The sequence below is a fragment of the Plasmodium gaboni genome, chromosome 7 (assembly GCF_001602025.1).
Source record: "Plasmodium gaboni strain SY75 chromosome 7, whole genome shotgun sequence".
Lineage (NCBI taxonomy): Eukaryota > Apicomplexa > Aconoidasida > Haemosporida > Plasmodiidae > Plasmodium > Plasmodium gaboni.
The window spans coordinates 122,649-140,394 of record NC_031487.1 but is presented as its reverse complement, the minus strand read 5'-3'; the positions used below and the strand labels follow the sequence as shown (position 1 = coordinate 140,394).

The 17,746-nt window shown below is 18.2% G+C and overlaps 3 protein-coding genes and 1 pseudogene across 3 annotated transcripts, besides 1 other annotated feature; 3 read left to right on the top strand and 1 right to left on the bottom strand.

Annotated features, from left to right (window-relative positions):
* Positions 1-1,904: 1,904 nt before the first annotated feature.
* PGSY75_0705000 (putative methyltransferase) lies at positions 1,905-5,669 on the top strand (the record flags this gene model as incomplete). Its single annotated transcript, XM_018784919.1, has 2 exons — positions 1,905-4,881; positions 5,119-5,669. 2 exons carry the CDS (start codon positions 1,905-1,907, stop codon positions 5,667-5,669), a joined length of 3,528 nt encoding a protein of 1,175 aa, XP_018642420.1.
* Positions 5,670-6,847: 1,178 nt separating this feature from the next.
* On the top strand, positions 6,848-7,963 carry PGSY75_0704900 (putative peptide chain release factor; the record flags this gene model as incomplete). The annotated part of the gene is made up of 1 exon (XM_018784918.1): positions 6,848-7,963. One exon carries the CDS (start codon positions 6,848-6,850, stop codon positions 7,961-7,963), a length of 1,116 nt encoding a protein of 371 aa, XP_018642419.1.
* Positions 7,964-9,721: 1,758 nt separating this feature from the next.
* On the top strand, positions 9,722-13,342 carry PGSY75_0704800 (hypothetical protein; the record flags this gene model as incomplete). The annotated part of the gene is made up of 1 exon (XM_018784917.1): positions 9,722-13,342. One exon carries the CDS (start codon positions 9,722-9,724, stop codon positions 13,340-13,342), a length of 3,621 nt encoding a protein of 1,206 aa, XP_018642418.1.
* A 483-nt stretch (positions 13,343-13,825) lies between these two features.
* Positions 13,826-17,693, bottom strand: PGSY75_0704700 (phosphopantetheine adenylyltransferase, putative; annotated as a pseudogene; the record flags this gene model as incomplete).
* Positions 13,826-17,693: a sequence feature.
* Positions 17,694-17,746: the final 53 nt, after the last annotated feature.

Below are 17,746 nucleotides of genomic sequence, written 5' to 3'. Positions count from 1 at the left end.
ATTTTTTTTTAATTTTTTTTTTATTAAAAAAAAAATGTATTTTTTTTTTTTTATTTTTTTTTATTTTTAAAAAAAAAAATAAAAAATTTTAATATAAAAAAAAAAAATAAAAAATAGCGACAACAAAAAAAAAAAAAAAAAAAAAAAAAAAAAAAAAGATGATAAAAATAATAAAAATAAAAAGGGAAAAGAGGAAATTAATTTCTATTTTAAGTTTACTACCATTAAATATTTTACAGCTATTACGAATTATACAAAAAAAAAAAAAAAATAAAATATAATAAGGAAAAAATAAAACCACTTTGAAAAATACACAGAAAAAAAATAAAATAATTATAAAATAAAAAAAAATATATAAAACATTACATTTATATATTTATATATATATATATTTTTTTTATTTTTTTTCATTTATTTATTTTTTTTTTTTGTCTAAATTGTAAATATTATATACATATATATTATAAGTGAAATATTTTTTTTTTCAGAAATATTACATGCTAAAATTTGTACATATATGATAAATATTGTCAGGTTGAAATGAAAAAGAAAAACATAAACTTTGAAATACATAAAAATATTACATATATAAATATATATATGTTTGATATGGTGCTAATCGGATATAAGTATTATATATATATATATATATATATATACATATATATTTTTATTTTTTTGTTAAAGGATACAAAAAAAAATTTAATTTTTTGTAATACTTAAGAAATTTAAGTTGATATATATTTTTTAAGACATTAAGCTTATTAAGGAATTAAAGTATTTCTTCGGAATAAATAAAAAAAATACAAAAAAAATATGAAAAAAAAAATTATATATACACATATTTTATAAATAATATATAAGTTGTATAATCATATTATTTTTTATGTTAGCATGTATAAAAAGGTTTTAAATTTTCAATATATTAATTATAATATATATATATATATATATTATATATTATGATCCTTTTAAAAAAATTGTTTTTTCTTTTCCTTTTTTTTAAGAATTAATATCATTGAAATTAGAGTATAACTTAAAGTTTTTCTAAATAAAATATCCTTTCCAAATAGCTATAAAATTTACAATATATATATATGTATAATATATATATTTTTATAAATTTATTTATTTATTTCATTATTTTCTCCTTATGACTGTAATAATTAAGGTGTTCTTTTCATTATCATAAGATTATTTTAAAAGGAAGAAAAATATTATATAAAGTTGGTATTTTATAAAAATAGTTGGTATTTTATAAAAATATAAAAACGGTTTGTAATAATTATATATATTATATATATTGTTTACCCTTGTAGGTATAAATAATTATATACCTTTATTATATGCATATATATATATATATATATATATATATAAAATTATAATTTTTTGTGCATTAAAAATAAAATTTTTTCTCTTTTGATGAATTCCATAAATATATGTCTTAGAAAAATTATACTAAATATAAAAAAAAAAAATTAAAATTAAAATTAAAATATATATTAAATATTGATTCTTTATCTTTATTTTTATTAATCCTTTTCCGGCCCATTTTATTTCCGAATATTCTATAAATTTGTTTTTGAAAATAAAGTTAATAAACAATGAAGTATGTAAAAGTAAAAGATTAAGTAAATAAATATAAAAAATAAATAAAAATATATATATATATATATATATATATATATATTTATATATTTATATATTTTTATTTAGTTTATATATTATTTTTTCCTTTTATTATATATATTACTTTAACTTAAGGTTAAGGGAGGTATATATTATAATATATACCAATAAAAAAAAAAGGATATATAAATATATATTTCATTATTAATTTATTTTCGTGATTTTATATTTAAAGATGTCATTTGATATATATTATTTTTATTTATACAAATATGAACGTTGAGAATTTGAAAGGTAAAGATGTAATTATTTTTGACGAGAAGGAAAAGGATGTAATGAATAATATGAAGGATCATGATAATAAGAATTTATATAGTGAAGATATTATACTTAACGAAAAAAAAGATAAGAGTCACGGTGATAATGATTATGATGAAGAATATGTTGGATTGAAAGAAGGTAAGGAAAATTTTGTAAGTTTTAAAGATAATAAAAATAATGTTATAAATGTAAAACGATCGACATTTAAAAATAGTGTGACATTTGTTGATAAAAAAAATAATTTCAAAAAGAATGTTATGATTAAAGGTGATTATGTACATAAAAAGGATGATGGAATTTATCTTGATAAGAATAATTTATTTAATGAAATAAATTTATTGATTAAAAAGAAGTTAAAAATTAATGATGTTATAAAACTGGATTTATTTCATAAAGATAATTCTATCCAAATAAAACCTTATGTTATATTTGATGATTATAAAAATGTAAATATAGAGAATAAAATAAGTATAGAAATAATAAATTTTTTAAAAAATTGTATAGAAAATAATAAAAAATATATTAACATTCATAGTAGTGTTGTAGAATTAAGAGGTACATTTAATGATGAACTAATTAATCTACCTATACTTAATGAATCCATATTACAAAAAATTAGTAATAATAATTATAAATATAAATTTAATATAGATAATGAGGTTCTTAATTATATATATGTTGATTTATTTAATATACATAAGAGCAAATATAAATTTAAAATATTAGAAAAAATTTTTGAAATCGAAGAATTATATTATTATGATGTCAAACAAGAAAAGGAAAAAAAAAAAAATATAAACATCAAAAAATCAGAACACTATAAAAATGATGAACAATCAAAAGAATTTATAAATTCGTCTATAAATGAAAATAATAATGAGAACAGTAAAAATGACGATTCTTCATCTAGTGTATGTGCGGACAGTGATGTGTTAATAAATTTATATAAAGAAGTTAAAAAAGAAGAATATAAGGAAAAAAAACAAAATCATGATGATGATGATGATAATATGAATGAAGATTTACATGAGAAAAAAAAAAAAAAAAAAAAAAAAAAAATCGATAAAGATAAATTATATATTGAAAAATTAAAAAAATTAGTAGAAGAAGGTAGTGCAGATGAATCCTATAATTCGTCTAATGATAAAAGTAGTGAAGATTACGATGATGGGGGGAATGATAAAAATCAAATATTATATAAAAGGAAAATTATATATTCTAAATGGAAAGCTCCAGTACAAATAAAAAAAAAAGAAAAGAAGAAAATATTAAAGAAAAAAAATAAAAATGAAAGTGACAATAAGGAGAATGATAAGTCTGACCATGAACATAATAATAATAATAATAATTTGACAGTTATAAAAATATTTAAAGAAGTAGAGAATGATATTGTATGTGTTTATTATCCTAATAGCTCATACAATCAATGCTTATGCTTATCTTCTTATGAATATATAACCAATGGACATGAACATATCTTACCAAATAATCATGATATTTATAGCCATAATAATAATGATGATACACATATGAATAATGAAAATTTTTGTATAGATACACTTAACGAAGAAAATATTAAGATAAAGAAAAGATATGTAAAGGATATATCAATATATAACTTTTGTTGTGATGAAAAGTATAAGGGGTGTAATTTATATCTTCATATATCTAAAACGAAAAAACTGAAAAATTGTAAATTGAATTATAATATTCCTTATGAGCACTTTTTAGAAAATTATGATATAATAAAAATGTATGAAATTAAAAAGGACAAAGGGAATGATAATAAAAATAATGATAATAAAAATAATGATGATGAAAAAATTAATTGTGACGAAAAAATTAATAGTGACGAAAAAATTAATAGTGACGAACAAATTAATAGTGATCAACAAATTAATAGTGATCAACAAATTAATAGTGATCAACAAATTAATAGTGATCAACAAATTAATAGTGATCAACAAATTAATAGTGATAAACAAATTAATAGTGATCAACAAATTAATAGTGATCAACAAATTAATTGTGACGAACAAATTAATTGTGATAACCAAATAAATAAGGGAGAGAAGAAAAGAAACCCTATAGGAAAACTGTTTGAAATAGAAAAAGACTGGAAAATAAATATTGATATGCATATAGATATAGAGAAATTAATAAAGGAATATAAAAAGTGTAATAATATAAATGAGGAAATACATATGAGTGATAATAATCCTATGGATGATAAAAATGTACAAAAGTGTAAGTCGAATAAATTACATTATATGATATATAACTTTTATAAAAATTTCGATTGTTTAATGAATTTAATAAATAGATTAAAAAACAATTCGATTAAATATGAATATTATTTCCCTAAAATGATTGGTGATGTTAATGAAGAAATTCGAAAACATTATGATAAAAAAAAAGTCATATTATTAAAGAAGAGTAATATAAAATATATTAGAGTATTTAATAATGAAGTTAAAAGGATTATGATACTATTTTTTGTATCTTATAATTCGAAAATCTTAGATTTAGCTTGTGGACATGGACAAGATATGTTAAAATATAATAGTGTACAAAATAAAGTGTATGTAGGTATTGATTTATCAAAAAAAGAAATCGAACTAGCCAAAGAAAGATTAAACCAAAATGATATGAAAGGCTTATGTAATAGTGACAATTTTATTTTTTTACAAGGAGATATTTTAAATAATAAATTTTATAGGAAATGGAAAAGTAAAAATATTATGTTTGATATTATTTCAATTAATTTGGCTTTACATTATGTTATATATAATGAAAAGTCCTCAAAAAAATTTTTTAAAATTATTGAAAATTTTTTAGAAAATGATGGATTGCTTTTAGCAACTACTATATCTACTGTAACATTGACGGAATTTTTGATGAAGCGATCGAATATTGAAATGAATGGAGGTACTAAAATATATATATATATATATATATATATATATATGTGTTGATTTTGTGTGAGCATAAATAAAATTATTATGTTTTTATAAAAGATTTGTATTTTTGTTTTTTCTCTCTTACTATAATGATGAATCTATATATCTTAATATCTATTCTTTTACAAAAAAATAATATTATTATATTATATTATATTATATTATATTATATTATATTATATTTTATTTTATTTATTTTTTTTAGATAATATTACGATTACCCTAGAGAACGACCTATTCACCATAAAATTTGACCAAGAAAATTTGTTGAAAATTTTTAAAAACAAAATATGTCTGGAGGAATTTATAGAATTTATTAATAATAATTCTGGTTCTCAAATAAAATATGATTACTTCAGTAATTTGATAAGATATTCTCTTGATAATGTAGTTGGTATAAAATATTATTTTTATTTATATGATACAATTGATGCTCACGAATTTGTAATTCCTCAAACATATTTAAAAAAAAAGTTAGAAGAATTGGATATGGTTGAGTTATTTAATAATACTGCTATAATGTTTCTTCATTATATAACAAATAATTTAGAAACGTATGAAAAATATGAGAATATTAAATATTTCCATTTATTAAATAAAACTATTGATCATAATATTTTTAAAAACATTAAAGAGAGAATTAATAAAATACATGGCTACAGTAAGGACTCCCAAATATATTATGATATATGTTCTTTATATCATGTATACGTATATAAAAAAAATTTCGATGCAACTATACTGGGAACCATGTAAAATAAAATAAAATAATAAAATAAAATAATAAAAGAGAAATGAAAGTTGTCATGAAGATATAATGTGAATATTTTAAATTTTAATTTGATACAATTTTTTTTTTTTCTTTTTAATATATTTATTAGGATATATATTATATATATTATATATTGAGGTTGATTATATATATGTGAATTATCATTTATATATGTATTTCATGCAGAAAGTTATGTAAATATTTTTCCATATATATTTATTATCCTTTTATTTTCTGTGTATGTTTAATTTATATACCTTATATTTCCATTTTAAAATTTCTGTTACACTTGTTTTTATTATCTGATTGTTTTATTGTTAATTAGAAAATAAAAATTTTGTTATAGCTTGTCTCTTCTTTTTGTTATACTTTTTTTTCAAAACATGAATTATTTATATAACTAATATAAAAAAATTATTATTATTTTTATTATTATATTTTAATTATGTGTAGCATATAAAAAATAATTCTACATAAAAAAAAATTATGTATTTAAGAAATATATATATAATATATATATATATATATATATAAAAAAAATATATAAAAAAAATATATAAAATAATTTTCCTTTTCTAAGTTATATAACACAACATGGAAAACATTACCTTTCAATTTTATATATAATATATAATAATCTTAAACGCTCATATATATTATACATACATATATATGTATGTATATTATATTATATCAAAAACATAAAAAAAAAAAAAAAAAAAATTGCGCTTAAATATTGTTTCTTTGAATTTTTTATGAATAGGAAAAAAAAAAAATTTAATTGCAAAATATAGGAATAAAAAGTAAATGTTAAGGATTTTTATGAAAGAATATTATATATATATATAATTTATATATTTGATGGATTATCTTTATATAATTTTTATGTGAATGAAAAATTTGCGTTACCGCAATAAATTAATAAATTAAATAAATATAATACATATATATATATATATATATATATATATATATATATATTATATATTATACCTTTTTAATATTAATTTATGAATTTTTTTTTATATTTACATATATTATATATATGAAAGCTTTAAAATATATACATACATATATACATATATATTATATTTATTAATTTACATTGATAGATGGAATTTAGGCAACTTAAAAAATTTTGAGGAAGAAATATGATGAAATTATGAATTTGAAGTATAACCTTATCCTGACATTAAGCATTTTTTTTTTACAGATATTGATAATGTCTATTTTTGTTGAATGTAGAAAAAATATAAGAGGTCTTAATAATTATTTATTTCTATATAAAGGTGTAAATACCATAAGGAATCGATATAATTTATGTTCTTATGTAAATAAGGATGTGGAGAATTATTCAAGATATTTTAAGAATTCGTGTTCTTTAATATTATCTTCTGGCACGGGTGGAACAGAAGCTTGTGATTTTTGCAATATGTTATATAATATGTATATAAAATATTTATGTAGAATAAAGAATAAGAAGAACATAAAGTATGAAATTATTGATATAAGTAAGAATGAATTTGGTATTAAAAAAGTAGAAATAAAGATTGATGGAGAATATAGTTTTTATAATTTTGTTTCTGAAAAAGGAATCCATAGATTAGTTAGAAATTCTCCTTTTAATGCTCAAAATAAAAAAATGACTTCATTTGTAAAAGTTGATGTAATTCCAACTTTAAATTTTAATGATTTAAATGTTATTAATTTTTTGAATACAGCTGAAGGTGTTGGTTCTTCTTCATCATCTAAAGTATCTAAAGAATCTTCAGACAAAAAGCAAAATAAAAATAAACAAAAGCAATTAAAAGAAAATGATAATAATAATAATATGAATAATTCTTATTATGGTGGTAATAATAAAATGAATGATTTTGTTATAAACAAAAGTGATCTTGTTATACAAACTATGCGTTCAGGTGGAAAAGGTGGACAAAATGTAAATAAAGTTGAAACAGCTGTTAGAATTTTACATAAACCAACAAATATTTCTGTCAAAGCTTCAAGTGAAAGAACACAACTTTTAAATAAAAGAAATGCTTTAAAAAGAATTTATGAAAAATTGTTATATTTACAAACAGAAGCTTTGAAAAATAAAAAATATGAACTAGCCAATAAAAGCTTAACACATTTTGGTGAACAAATTAGGAATTATGTTCTATATGGTAATAAGATGATAAAAGATACTCGAACTAACGTTTTCTCAACAGATATTGATAAGGTCTTATATCAAGGAGAAATTGATATTTTTATTGATGCCTATCAAAAGAATTTATAATATTTTAATTCTTATCAATATGATTATATTTTATCAAACTATATTTAGTTTTATATATTGAGATATTATAATTATGATAAAACACCAAAATGGTGGATAAAAGACAATATTATATAAATTATAATATATAAATATATATAATTTATTTTATTTTTTTGTGTATTCATTTGTATGTCATATATTTTACATAAAATTTGCTTATATTTTATCATTATTTTTTTTTTTTTTTGTTTTTAAAAACACTTTATATTAAAAAATATAGCCATTTTGTTAATTTCCACTTGAAATTATTTATTATTATTATTATTTTTTTTTTTTTTTTTTTTTTTTTTTTTTTGCATATATACATTTATAAAATGTCCAAAGGAATTAGGAAAAAAGAAAAAAAATTTGTACATAATTTTACATATTTTTTATACCTCCGTAATAGTAAAATATAAAAACCATCTCCTACATTGCCGTATTTATTTTATATGGTCAGTTGAAAATATGTTCCACGTTATTAATACATATATATATATATGATTACATATATAGAATGAGAAAGAATTAATTTTAGGGTGAACATTCGAATATAGTTAAATGTATTAACAAAAAATATGTTGAAACAAATTCCTTTAATATATATAATAGGGCAGTATACACTTTTTTCATATCCTATGAAAATAAATATATAATTGCATAATTTATTTATTTATTTTTTAAAGTTGATATAGAACAAAAACCTTCAGACATATTTTATTTTATATATAATCATTTTTTTGTTCCTACAACATTTTCTTTTTTTCCTAATTTCTTTCATGCATATTTATTTGTATGTATATATATTTGTAGGTGTATATAAAACATTTGCAATTTATTTATTTTCCTATTTTACCTTTTAATTATTTAATATATTATATCATGATATGTATTATTTTTATTTATTAATTTTTAATGCGTAAACAGTGCTAACAAAAACATTCACCATCACATAATATATTTATATATTAAATATATATATAATATATTTTTTTTTGTGGAACTGTTTTAAAAAAAAAAAAAAAAAAAAAAAAATGTATGTATATATAATATATATATATCTACAGGGAAATTTTTATTTTTTATATTAATTCTTGTATTACACCTTGATACTTTATTTTTTATTTTCAATTTGAACGATTTAATTTTTTTTTAATTTTAAACGATTTATTTTTTTTTTTTTTTTTTAAAAGGTTCAAAAAAATTGTGAAATGTGTGAACATTTTTTTTTTTTATATTTTTTTTGAAATTTCAGTAAAAACATCATTCATAATAATTAAATATAAAAATATTTCAGTTTTATGTTTTTTTTTTTAATGTGTGTTTTTATTTTTTTTTATTTTTTCAGATAATTTTTGAAGATTAAAATGTGAAAAATCAAATTTATATTATATATATATATATATTTGTTTTCATTTATTATTATTTATGATTTATTTTTTTATGGTTTTTATAATATAACATTTTATTATTTTATTAATTTATTATTTTATTATTTTATTAATTTATTAATTTATTATTTTATTATTTTATTATTTATATTTTTGTTATTCACATTTTATGAAACAGACATAAATGTACACACATATTTATATATATTAATGTTACCTACATTTGTGTTATAATTAAACTTAATTAATTTTTTTTTTTTTTTTTTTTTTTTTTTTTCTCCCTCCTCTGTCGCCTATTATTTTTTTTTATTTTTTTTAAAAGTGTAGAATGAAATAATTTTGAAACATGGAAAAGCTCTTACAAAAATGTTTACATGTGAACAGCTCAGAAAATGGATTAGACGAAGAAGAAAGTGTTTTTCAAACATGCAAAATATTTGTAGGTTTAGAGAATGAAATATCTGATGTGAATTGTATAGAAAATAAAAATATGGGTAATGATTTTTTATGTGGTTTTGATAATTATGCAAAAAAGAATTGTGTGGAAGGTATATGGATGGATGAATTGAATGGAAGAAAATCTGGATATATGAATTTAAATGAATATTGTGAAAATAAATTTAATACCTATTTTAATATTGAATATATAGATTATCCTTTAAAATTTTATAAAACTATTTATTTCAATTTTATAAGTTCTTTTGGTGAAAATGAAGATAGAAAATGTATTCTAAATGAAAATATGAATATTTTAAATAATTTTTATGAACATATAAGAAATCAGAAATATATTTTATTACATAATGCACATTCAATTCCACATGAAAAGAAAAAAATGAATAGTAATTATAAAAATGGTGATGCACATATGTGTAGTGATAATATTATATCTATAGCTGATGGTGTATCATCTATTAAAAATAGTGGAATTAATGTAAGTAATTTTTCAAATGATCTTTTAAAAAAATGTTTAAATTTACATTTATATAGATGTATAAACAAATCATTATTTGAATATCAAAATGATATTATATTTAAACATTATAATTTAACATATAAAAATCATGAAATACTTAAACCAATTATATGCAGAAGTGCTTGTTCATCTAATTTCTTAGGTGCATCTACACTTTTATTTGCTTCAGTTGATAATGACAAACTACATATATGCACTATTGGTGATTGTCAAATGCTCATTATCAATATGAAGGAATATTATTTCAAACAGAAATTTTTTCAAAAAATTAATATAAAAGTACAAACTTCCAAACAAATCTTGAGCTTAGAAAAAAGAGAAAGCAATGTAACTACAATAGTTGAGGAAGAAAAAGAAAATGGTTATAGTAATATAGATAATCAAATATTGAATTCAAATCAAAATAATATTGTTGAAAATAAATATGATAATTTTAAACAATCTACTTCTTCTTCTTCATTAAATTTTGATATGTCAGATAAAAAAATGGATAAAGAAAATGTTAACTCTTTGGATGAACTAATATATGACAACTCAAAATCAGAAATATCAAAATGTGAATCATCCAAGTGTAAGTTATCAGATTTGGCCCATTCCGATTTGTCAAAACAATTATCAGTCAAATCCAAAATGGAATTATCAAATATTACCTCATCTCATATGTTGTTAGATCACACCCAAAATATCAATACCATCAGTGTAGGAAGTGATAAGACATATACAGATACTAATAAATCCTCAATAAGTGACTTATATTTAAAAAGAAATAAACTATGTGAGAATATTCTTTATAGTGATATAAATGACAATATGAGTGTTGAAGAAAGTGAGGAAACCATTTTATATGTAGAATATGAGATTGATGAGGATATATATGAAAAATTTCAAAAGTGCATATCTGAGTGTGATTATAAAATAGGTGATTTATCATTTAAATTAAAGGAAGAAATTGCATATGATGGTTCGAATATTAGATCTGATACTATAATATCTCATACTTTTTCAGATACTACAGAAAATGATATATCAGAAAATGAAAAGATCGATAAAAAGTACGTATCAGGTATGACAAATACATTAGATAATGAAACGGGATATAGAAATTTGTTGAAGTTTTTTCAAATAGATAGAAATTACATTATGAAGAAAAAAAAAAATAAATATGATGATGTTCAGAGTAATAAGGTAAATCTTTCTTATGACTGGATGAATGATATTGACAATGAGGAATACAATAGTAAGGAATCGAATAAATTACAAGAGGATAAAACAAAATTAAATAATAAAAATAATTATAATAATAATAATTATTATTATTATAGTTGTAAGAGCAAAAATACTTTTAATCATTATCGTTATAGATATGATAATGAAGAAGAATGTCCATTCGATATTATTCATAAATCTAAAATCCAACAACATTATTTTAATTGTCCTTATCAAATTACATTTATGCCTTCTAATTTTAGTTATGATTATATAAAGAATAATAATTCGTTTAATAGTACTATTAATATGAATAAATATAATGATATAATAACAAAATGTTTAAGATATTGTGATTATTCAACTATTGACCTAAAAAACAATTATATTATCATAAGTGGAAGTGATGGTTTATTCGATAATTTATATGATGATGATATTATGAAAATTATTTTTAATCATTTTTATATTTTAAAAGATAAAAAATTTATTAAATTAAAAGAATTTATTAAATTTAATGAAGAATATAGAAAGGCTGTTACTTGGATATACAAATCTATATCTAATAGTATAGATAAAGATGATATATATAAAAAACATATATATTTATCAAAACAATCCAGTGATGTTTATAATAAAAATTTAATAAAAAAGAAGGATACTAAAGAAATAGATAGGAATGAATTCAATAAAGATGCTACTAAATCAAATAATACTACAAGTCATTATATTAAAAAAAAAAGTACATGCATTGATACATCTGAGGATCAAAATGTATGTAATAATGATAATAATATAATAAATTATGATAATTTAATAAAATCTGATGAAAATAATATGAATAAAAATAATAATGAAATTATAAAAAAGAAAGGAAGTAATTTATTTTTCAATAAATTATATTCCAAGGGAAGTTTTAATTCAAACATGAACAAATTAAATTTCGTTCCAAAAATAAAAAAAATATTTTCATTCAAAGAAAAATATAAATGTGATAAAAAGGATGAAGATAAATTGAATCCTTCTTTTAGCTATTCATCAAATATTACACTTAATAATTCATTTGAAAAGCAGCAAGAACATAGTCAACATTCTAATTCTATGTGTGATAATAAAGATTTAAAAGAAGTGAATATTCCAAAATTTGAAAGTGGTGATACAATAAAAAAAGATGAATCTATCCAAGTTATAAGAAATAATATACAAAATATGAAGCATAATAATAAGTTAAATCAACAAGATACATTTGATGTTATATCTAAAACATATGATATAAAAAATGATTTTTCGATAGATATAGAATTAAACAACATAAGATATAATAAAAAGAAGAGAACATTCATTGTTGAAAAAAAAATTGAAGCTTCAAATGTTTTATGTAACTCATCGAATTTAATATTATTTGATGAGAACCTGAATATATATTTAAATACCAAAAAAGCATGTGACGAAATTATAGAGTTATCTTCCATTTTGTCTAATCAACAGGTCAACTATTCATTATTAAAAAAAAGACGAAAAAAATATAATAACGATAAGGAAAATAAAAAGAATAAAAAGAAAAGTTTTACTGCAAGTTTATTTTCAAATATTCAAGAGAAGGAAAAATATTTATTTGATAAAATAAACTATGATGATATACAATCTAATAAATCAAATGATAAAATTATTTTAACACCTATATCTGAATTTATTTTTGATAAATATAAAAAATATTTTAATATGGGCAAGCCTGATGATACTACGGTTATTGTATCTATTGTAAAGGAAAATAAATATATTTAATATAAAAGGAATATTATTTTAAATGATCATATTTTTTTTTGTTTTTTCGCATTTTTGTTTTTATCTCTTATGCATTATTAATAACATATAAATGTTACCTTATTTTATTATTTTATTATTCTATTATTATTATTTTATTTTTTTTTTTTTATGTCATTTGATTTTATTTTATTATTTATTAATTTTTCTTTTTTTGTAATTTTTTATTTTAAAAAAAACTTATGATTAATATCAAGAAAAAATAAATTTTAACAAAAAAAGTTAATAAAAAGACAATTTTTTTGTATATACAAAAAAGAAGAGCAAAGTGTTTTAATAATAATACAAAAAGAAAAAATAAAATAAATAAATAAATAAATAAATAAATATAATATATATATGTATTTACACATATGTAATAAAATAAAAAATGACTACACAAAAATATATATTATATATATATATATATATATATATTTATTTATTTATTTATTTATATTCTTTTCAGTATATATTTAATTGTAAAGCACTAAGGAATGAAAAATATGGATAATAATAATTTTCATATTTTAATATACTTTGAAATATAAATTTATAAAATGATATAACATTTAAATTATTGGAATGTTCTAAGTTTATATAGAAAGGTGTATGTTGAAACTTATTTTGATTTATATTATTAAATTCATATTTTTTTTCAAAATCAATATTATAATTATTCAGTGGGCATAATTTTACAGTGAAATATCTATGAATAACGGAATATTTTTTTTTATATTTATTATAAAGATCGAAAGGATTATTTTCTTCTTTTCGTTTTAATGTCCATTTATTATTCATATAACTATTTATAATCATTTCTATATGATTTTCAAAATGTACTAATAATATGTATATAAAATCATCTCTCTCTTTTTTATTTTGAAATATATCATTATAATTTTTTTTTGTTACCTTATATTTTAAAAAATAAAATAAAAAAAACGAAATAAAATAATTATCTAGAAATTCATATATTAATATTTTTCTATAAAAAAATATATTATCATCATTATTATTATTTATCTGTGACATAAGGAAAATTTGTAATCTGTTATCAACATTGGAATCATTTGTTTTATTATATGCCTTCACAAAATTTTTTATATCATTTTTTTTATTTTTATTTGTTTGTTCTTTAAAGGTAAGTTCTCTTTCTCTTAATGGTAAATCATAAGTATTATTTATATATGCATGCGGTAAGGGGGTTTTACTATAGTTTTTATTAGGATCAAAATTATTATAATAATAATAAGAAGGATTCTTTTTACTATTATTATTATTATAATAATACATATTATTTTCATTATGAATATTTTTTTTCATTTTTCTTTTCTTGGTAGATGTGCACATATAATCACTATTAGCTTTTATGCTTACCAAATAATCCTCATGGAATTTGGAGTGGTCCAATTTATTCTTTGAAAAACATCTTAATTTATATTTACACAAATTATAAGGAGTAATTATGTACTTACTACTATATAATATTTTTTCCTTATTCTGAAATTTATATGACAAATTATTATTTTCAATAAAAGAATCACTATTTATATGATCACATATGTCATTGGTTTGTTCTCCTACATTTTTGTTTTTTTTAGAATATTTTTTTGACAAGAATAATTTTTTCTTACTAATGTTACATATATGATCTGTACACATTAAGGCATAGGAATTATATATATTTTTTTTTTTTTTTTTTTTTTGTTCTTTCTTTATATTTTTCTTTTTTTCTTCTGTTGTTAGAAAATTTTCATACACTTTACACAAAATAGATGTTGATAATATCAAGATGGTAAAAACTAGTATCTGATTTAATATTTTTACAAATATAAGTTGGTCTATATTTGTAATATATATTTTGAAAATATTCTCTTCCTGATTATCAAACATGCTAATTTTTTTAGCAAGACTAAAATTTAGTTGGTTATTATCATAATAATAATTATCATTCTTAATATTATTAGGATTCTTTGTTTTTTTGTTATCATTTTTTTTTTTGTTCCTGTTATTAATTTCATTTACTAGTTCCTCTTTCTTTTTTATTATTAACAAAATAATATTATTATAAAAGAAAAAGGAAATAGCCAAAGCTATTTTAATAAATAGAGATTTTCGATTGTGCACTGTAATTTTATCAATAAAATGGTTGACAAAAAAGGATAATATAACAAATATATTTCTAAAAAAATCATTAACAATAAAAAGATTTTTCTTTTTCATCATATTATCATTATTATTATTATTGTTGTTGTCGTTGTTTTTGTTTTTGTTGTTGTTTTTGTTGTTGTTTTTGTTGTTATTATTTTTATTATTATTAATTTCCGTTTTACAAAAATAATATTTGACTTTTTTTATATAATGTTTTTGAAAAGGCTTTTTTCCATTCCTTTGAAGAAATAAGTTTATATACATTTGAATAATAAAATAATCAATATCAAAATATATACATGCTTCAATAAAATATTTTAAATATTTATAAAATTTGTTTGCTTGTTTTATGAGATGTTTCTGTTGTATTTATATGAATAAGATTTTTATTTTTACTAATCTGTTTATTATATTTTTGTATTTTTTGTGCAGCGAAAATACGTCTTCTTTCATTCACAAGCTTATACCCATTAATTTCTGACTCCTTAGATATAGTTAAACAATATAAATCATATATATCTTGAGCAAAGGATATGGGGTCATGAATTCTTTTTAGGACAATTATTTTGTTATTTTTATTTTTATATTTATCTTTATTGTCATTATTAATATAAAAATATAAATTCTTACAAATATTTTTTATAATATTTTGATTTACACATATATTTGGATATACCATATTAATTTTATTTTTTATTAAAGAAATAAATTGTTTTTTTTCTTTTTTGCTTATAAACTCAAACTTCATTTTATATATATGATTATGCTTTTTTGTGTTACTCTGATCACTATTTGTCACCTTACCATTTGTAGTATCTTTTCTTTCTTTTTTATATAAATTCTTATTATTCATCCTACTATCACAATAATTCTCATTTTCATATTGATAATATTTGTCCTTTTTATTTTCACAAATGAATTGACCCTTTTCCTTTGTTATAATATCATATAAAATATTGTGTGCATTTTTTATTTTTATGAAAGGATTTAAATGTTCAAAGTTTTGAAAAATAAAATTAATTTGATAAACATTTTTGACTAAAAATAAAATATCTGTTATACTAAAAATTCGTAATTTCAGATCATCAATTTCATCTGAATATTTCTTATTATATATATTTTTATTATTATATAATCCAATATAAAAAATTTTTTTCGTTAAAAATATAGAATAAAATAATAAGAGAATATGACCAAGATGGATTTTATCAAATGTTCCTGCAAATAGACCTATGTTACTTTTATTTAAATTTTTGTGTATTGTTTGTTTTATTTTGTATTTCTCTATTTTTATATGTTTAATAAATTTTTTATTTTTTTTGTAATTTTTTACCTGATCAATTTTGTGTATTTGGCTAGTTGAATTATTCGTAATATTTTTTTTTTTTTTTCTTTTTTTTTTCTTTTTTTTTTTTTTTTCTCTATTTTTTTTGTTTGAACGTACTATATCAACATTTGATGGATTAAAAATATATTGATCATTTAGTGAGTATTTAATATTATTTGATAAATAGTATCTTTTAAAATTTTTACATTTTTGATCTTTTAACACATCCAATTGATAAATGAACATGTAAGGTAAAACCATGTGTGCATTTTTATCGTTAAGAAGGATAAAAGAACATGAATCTTTTTTTAATTCTTTAATTTCCTTTTTGGATAATATATCTTTGTAATAATTTTTAAAACAATAATTTTCATAATAAATATATGAATACAATTTATGTATATTATATATTGGTAATACAACACGAACTAAATCATCTAATTTATATTCATAAATATTTTCAATAATATACTTTATATAATAATAAGTAGACATTTTAGTTATACATTTTGAACTAATAAATTTAATAAATAAATAAATATTCCTAATTTTCTTTTTTTCTTTTAATTTATGTATATATAACATTAACGAATTGATATTTTTTTGTATCTTTTGGAAAAGTTTCTTTTCTTTAAATATATAATATGATTCATTATTTCGATCTATACTAAAATGATAATTTTGAATAAACAAAAAATTTTTATATATACCTTCTTTACTATTATTAAAATGGTTCATGTATTCTTTTTTCTTATTCTCATATTTGTGGTTTCCTTGCCTTCTGGTATATGTAACGAAATTATAATCTTCAAAAATTAAAAAGCCATTTTCATGCCATATATATTTGCTCATTTTTTAAATCAAAACATGGAAATGTTACAAATATATATATATATATATATATA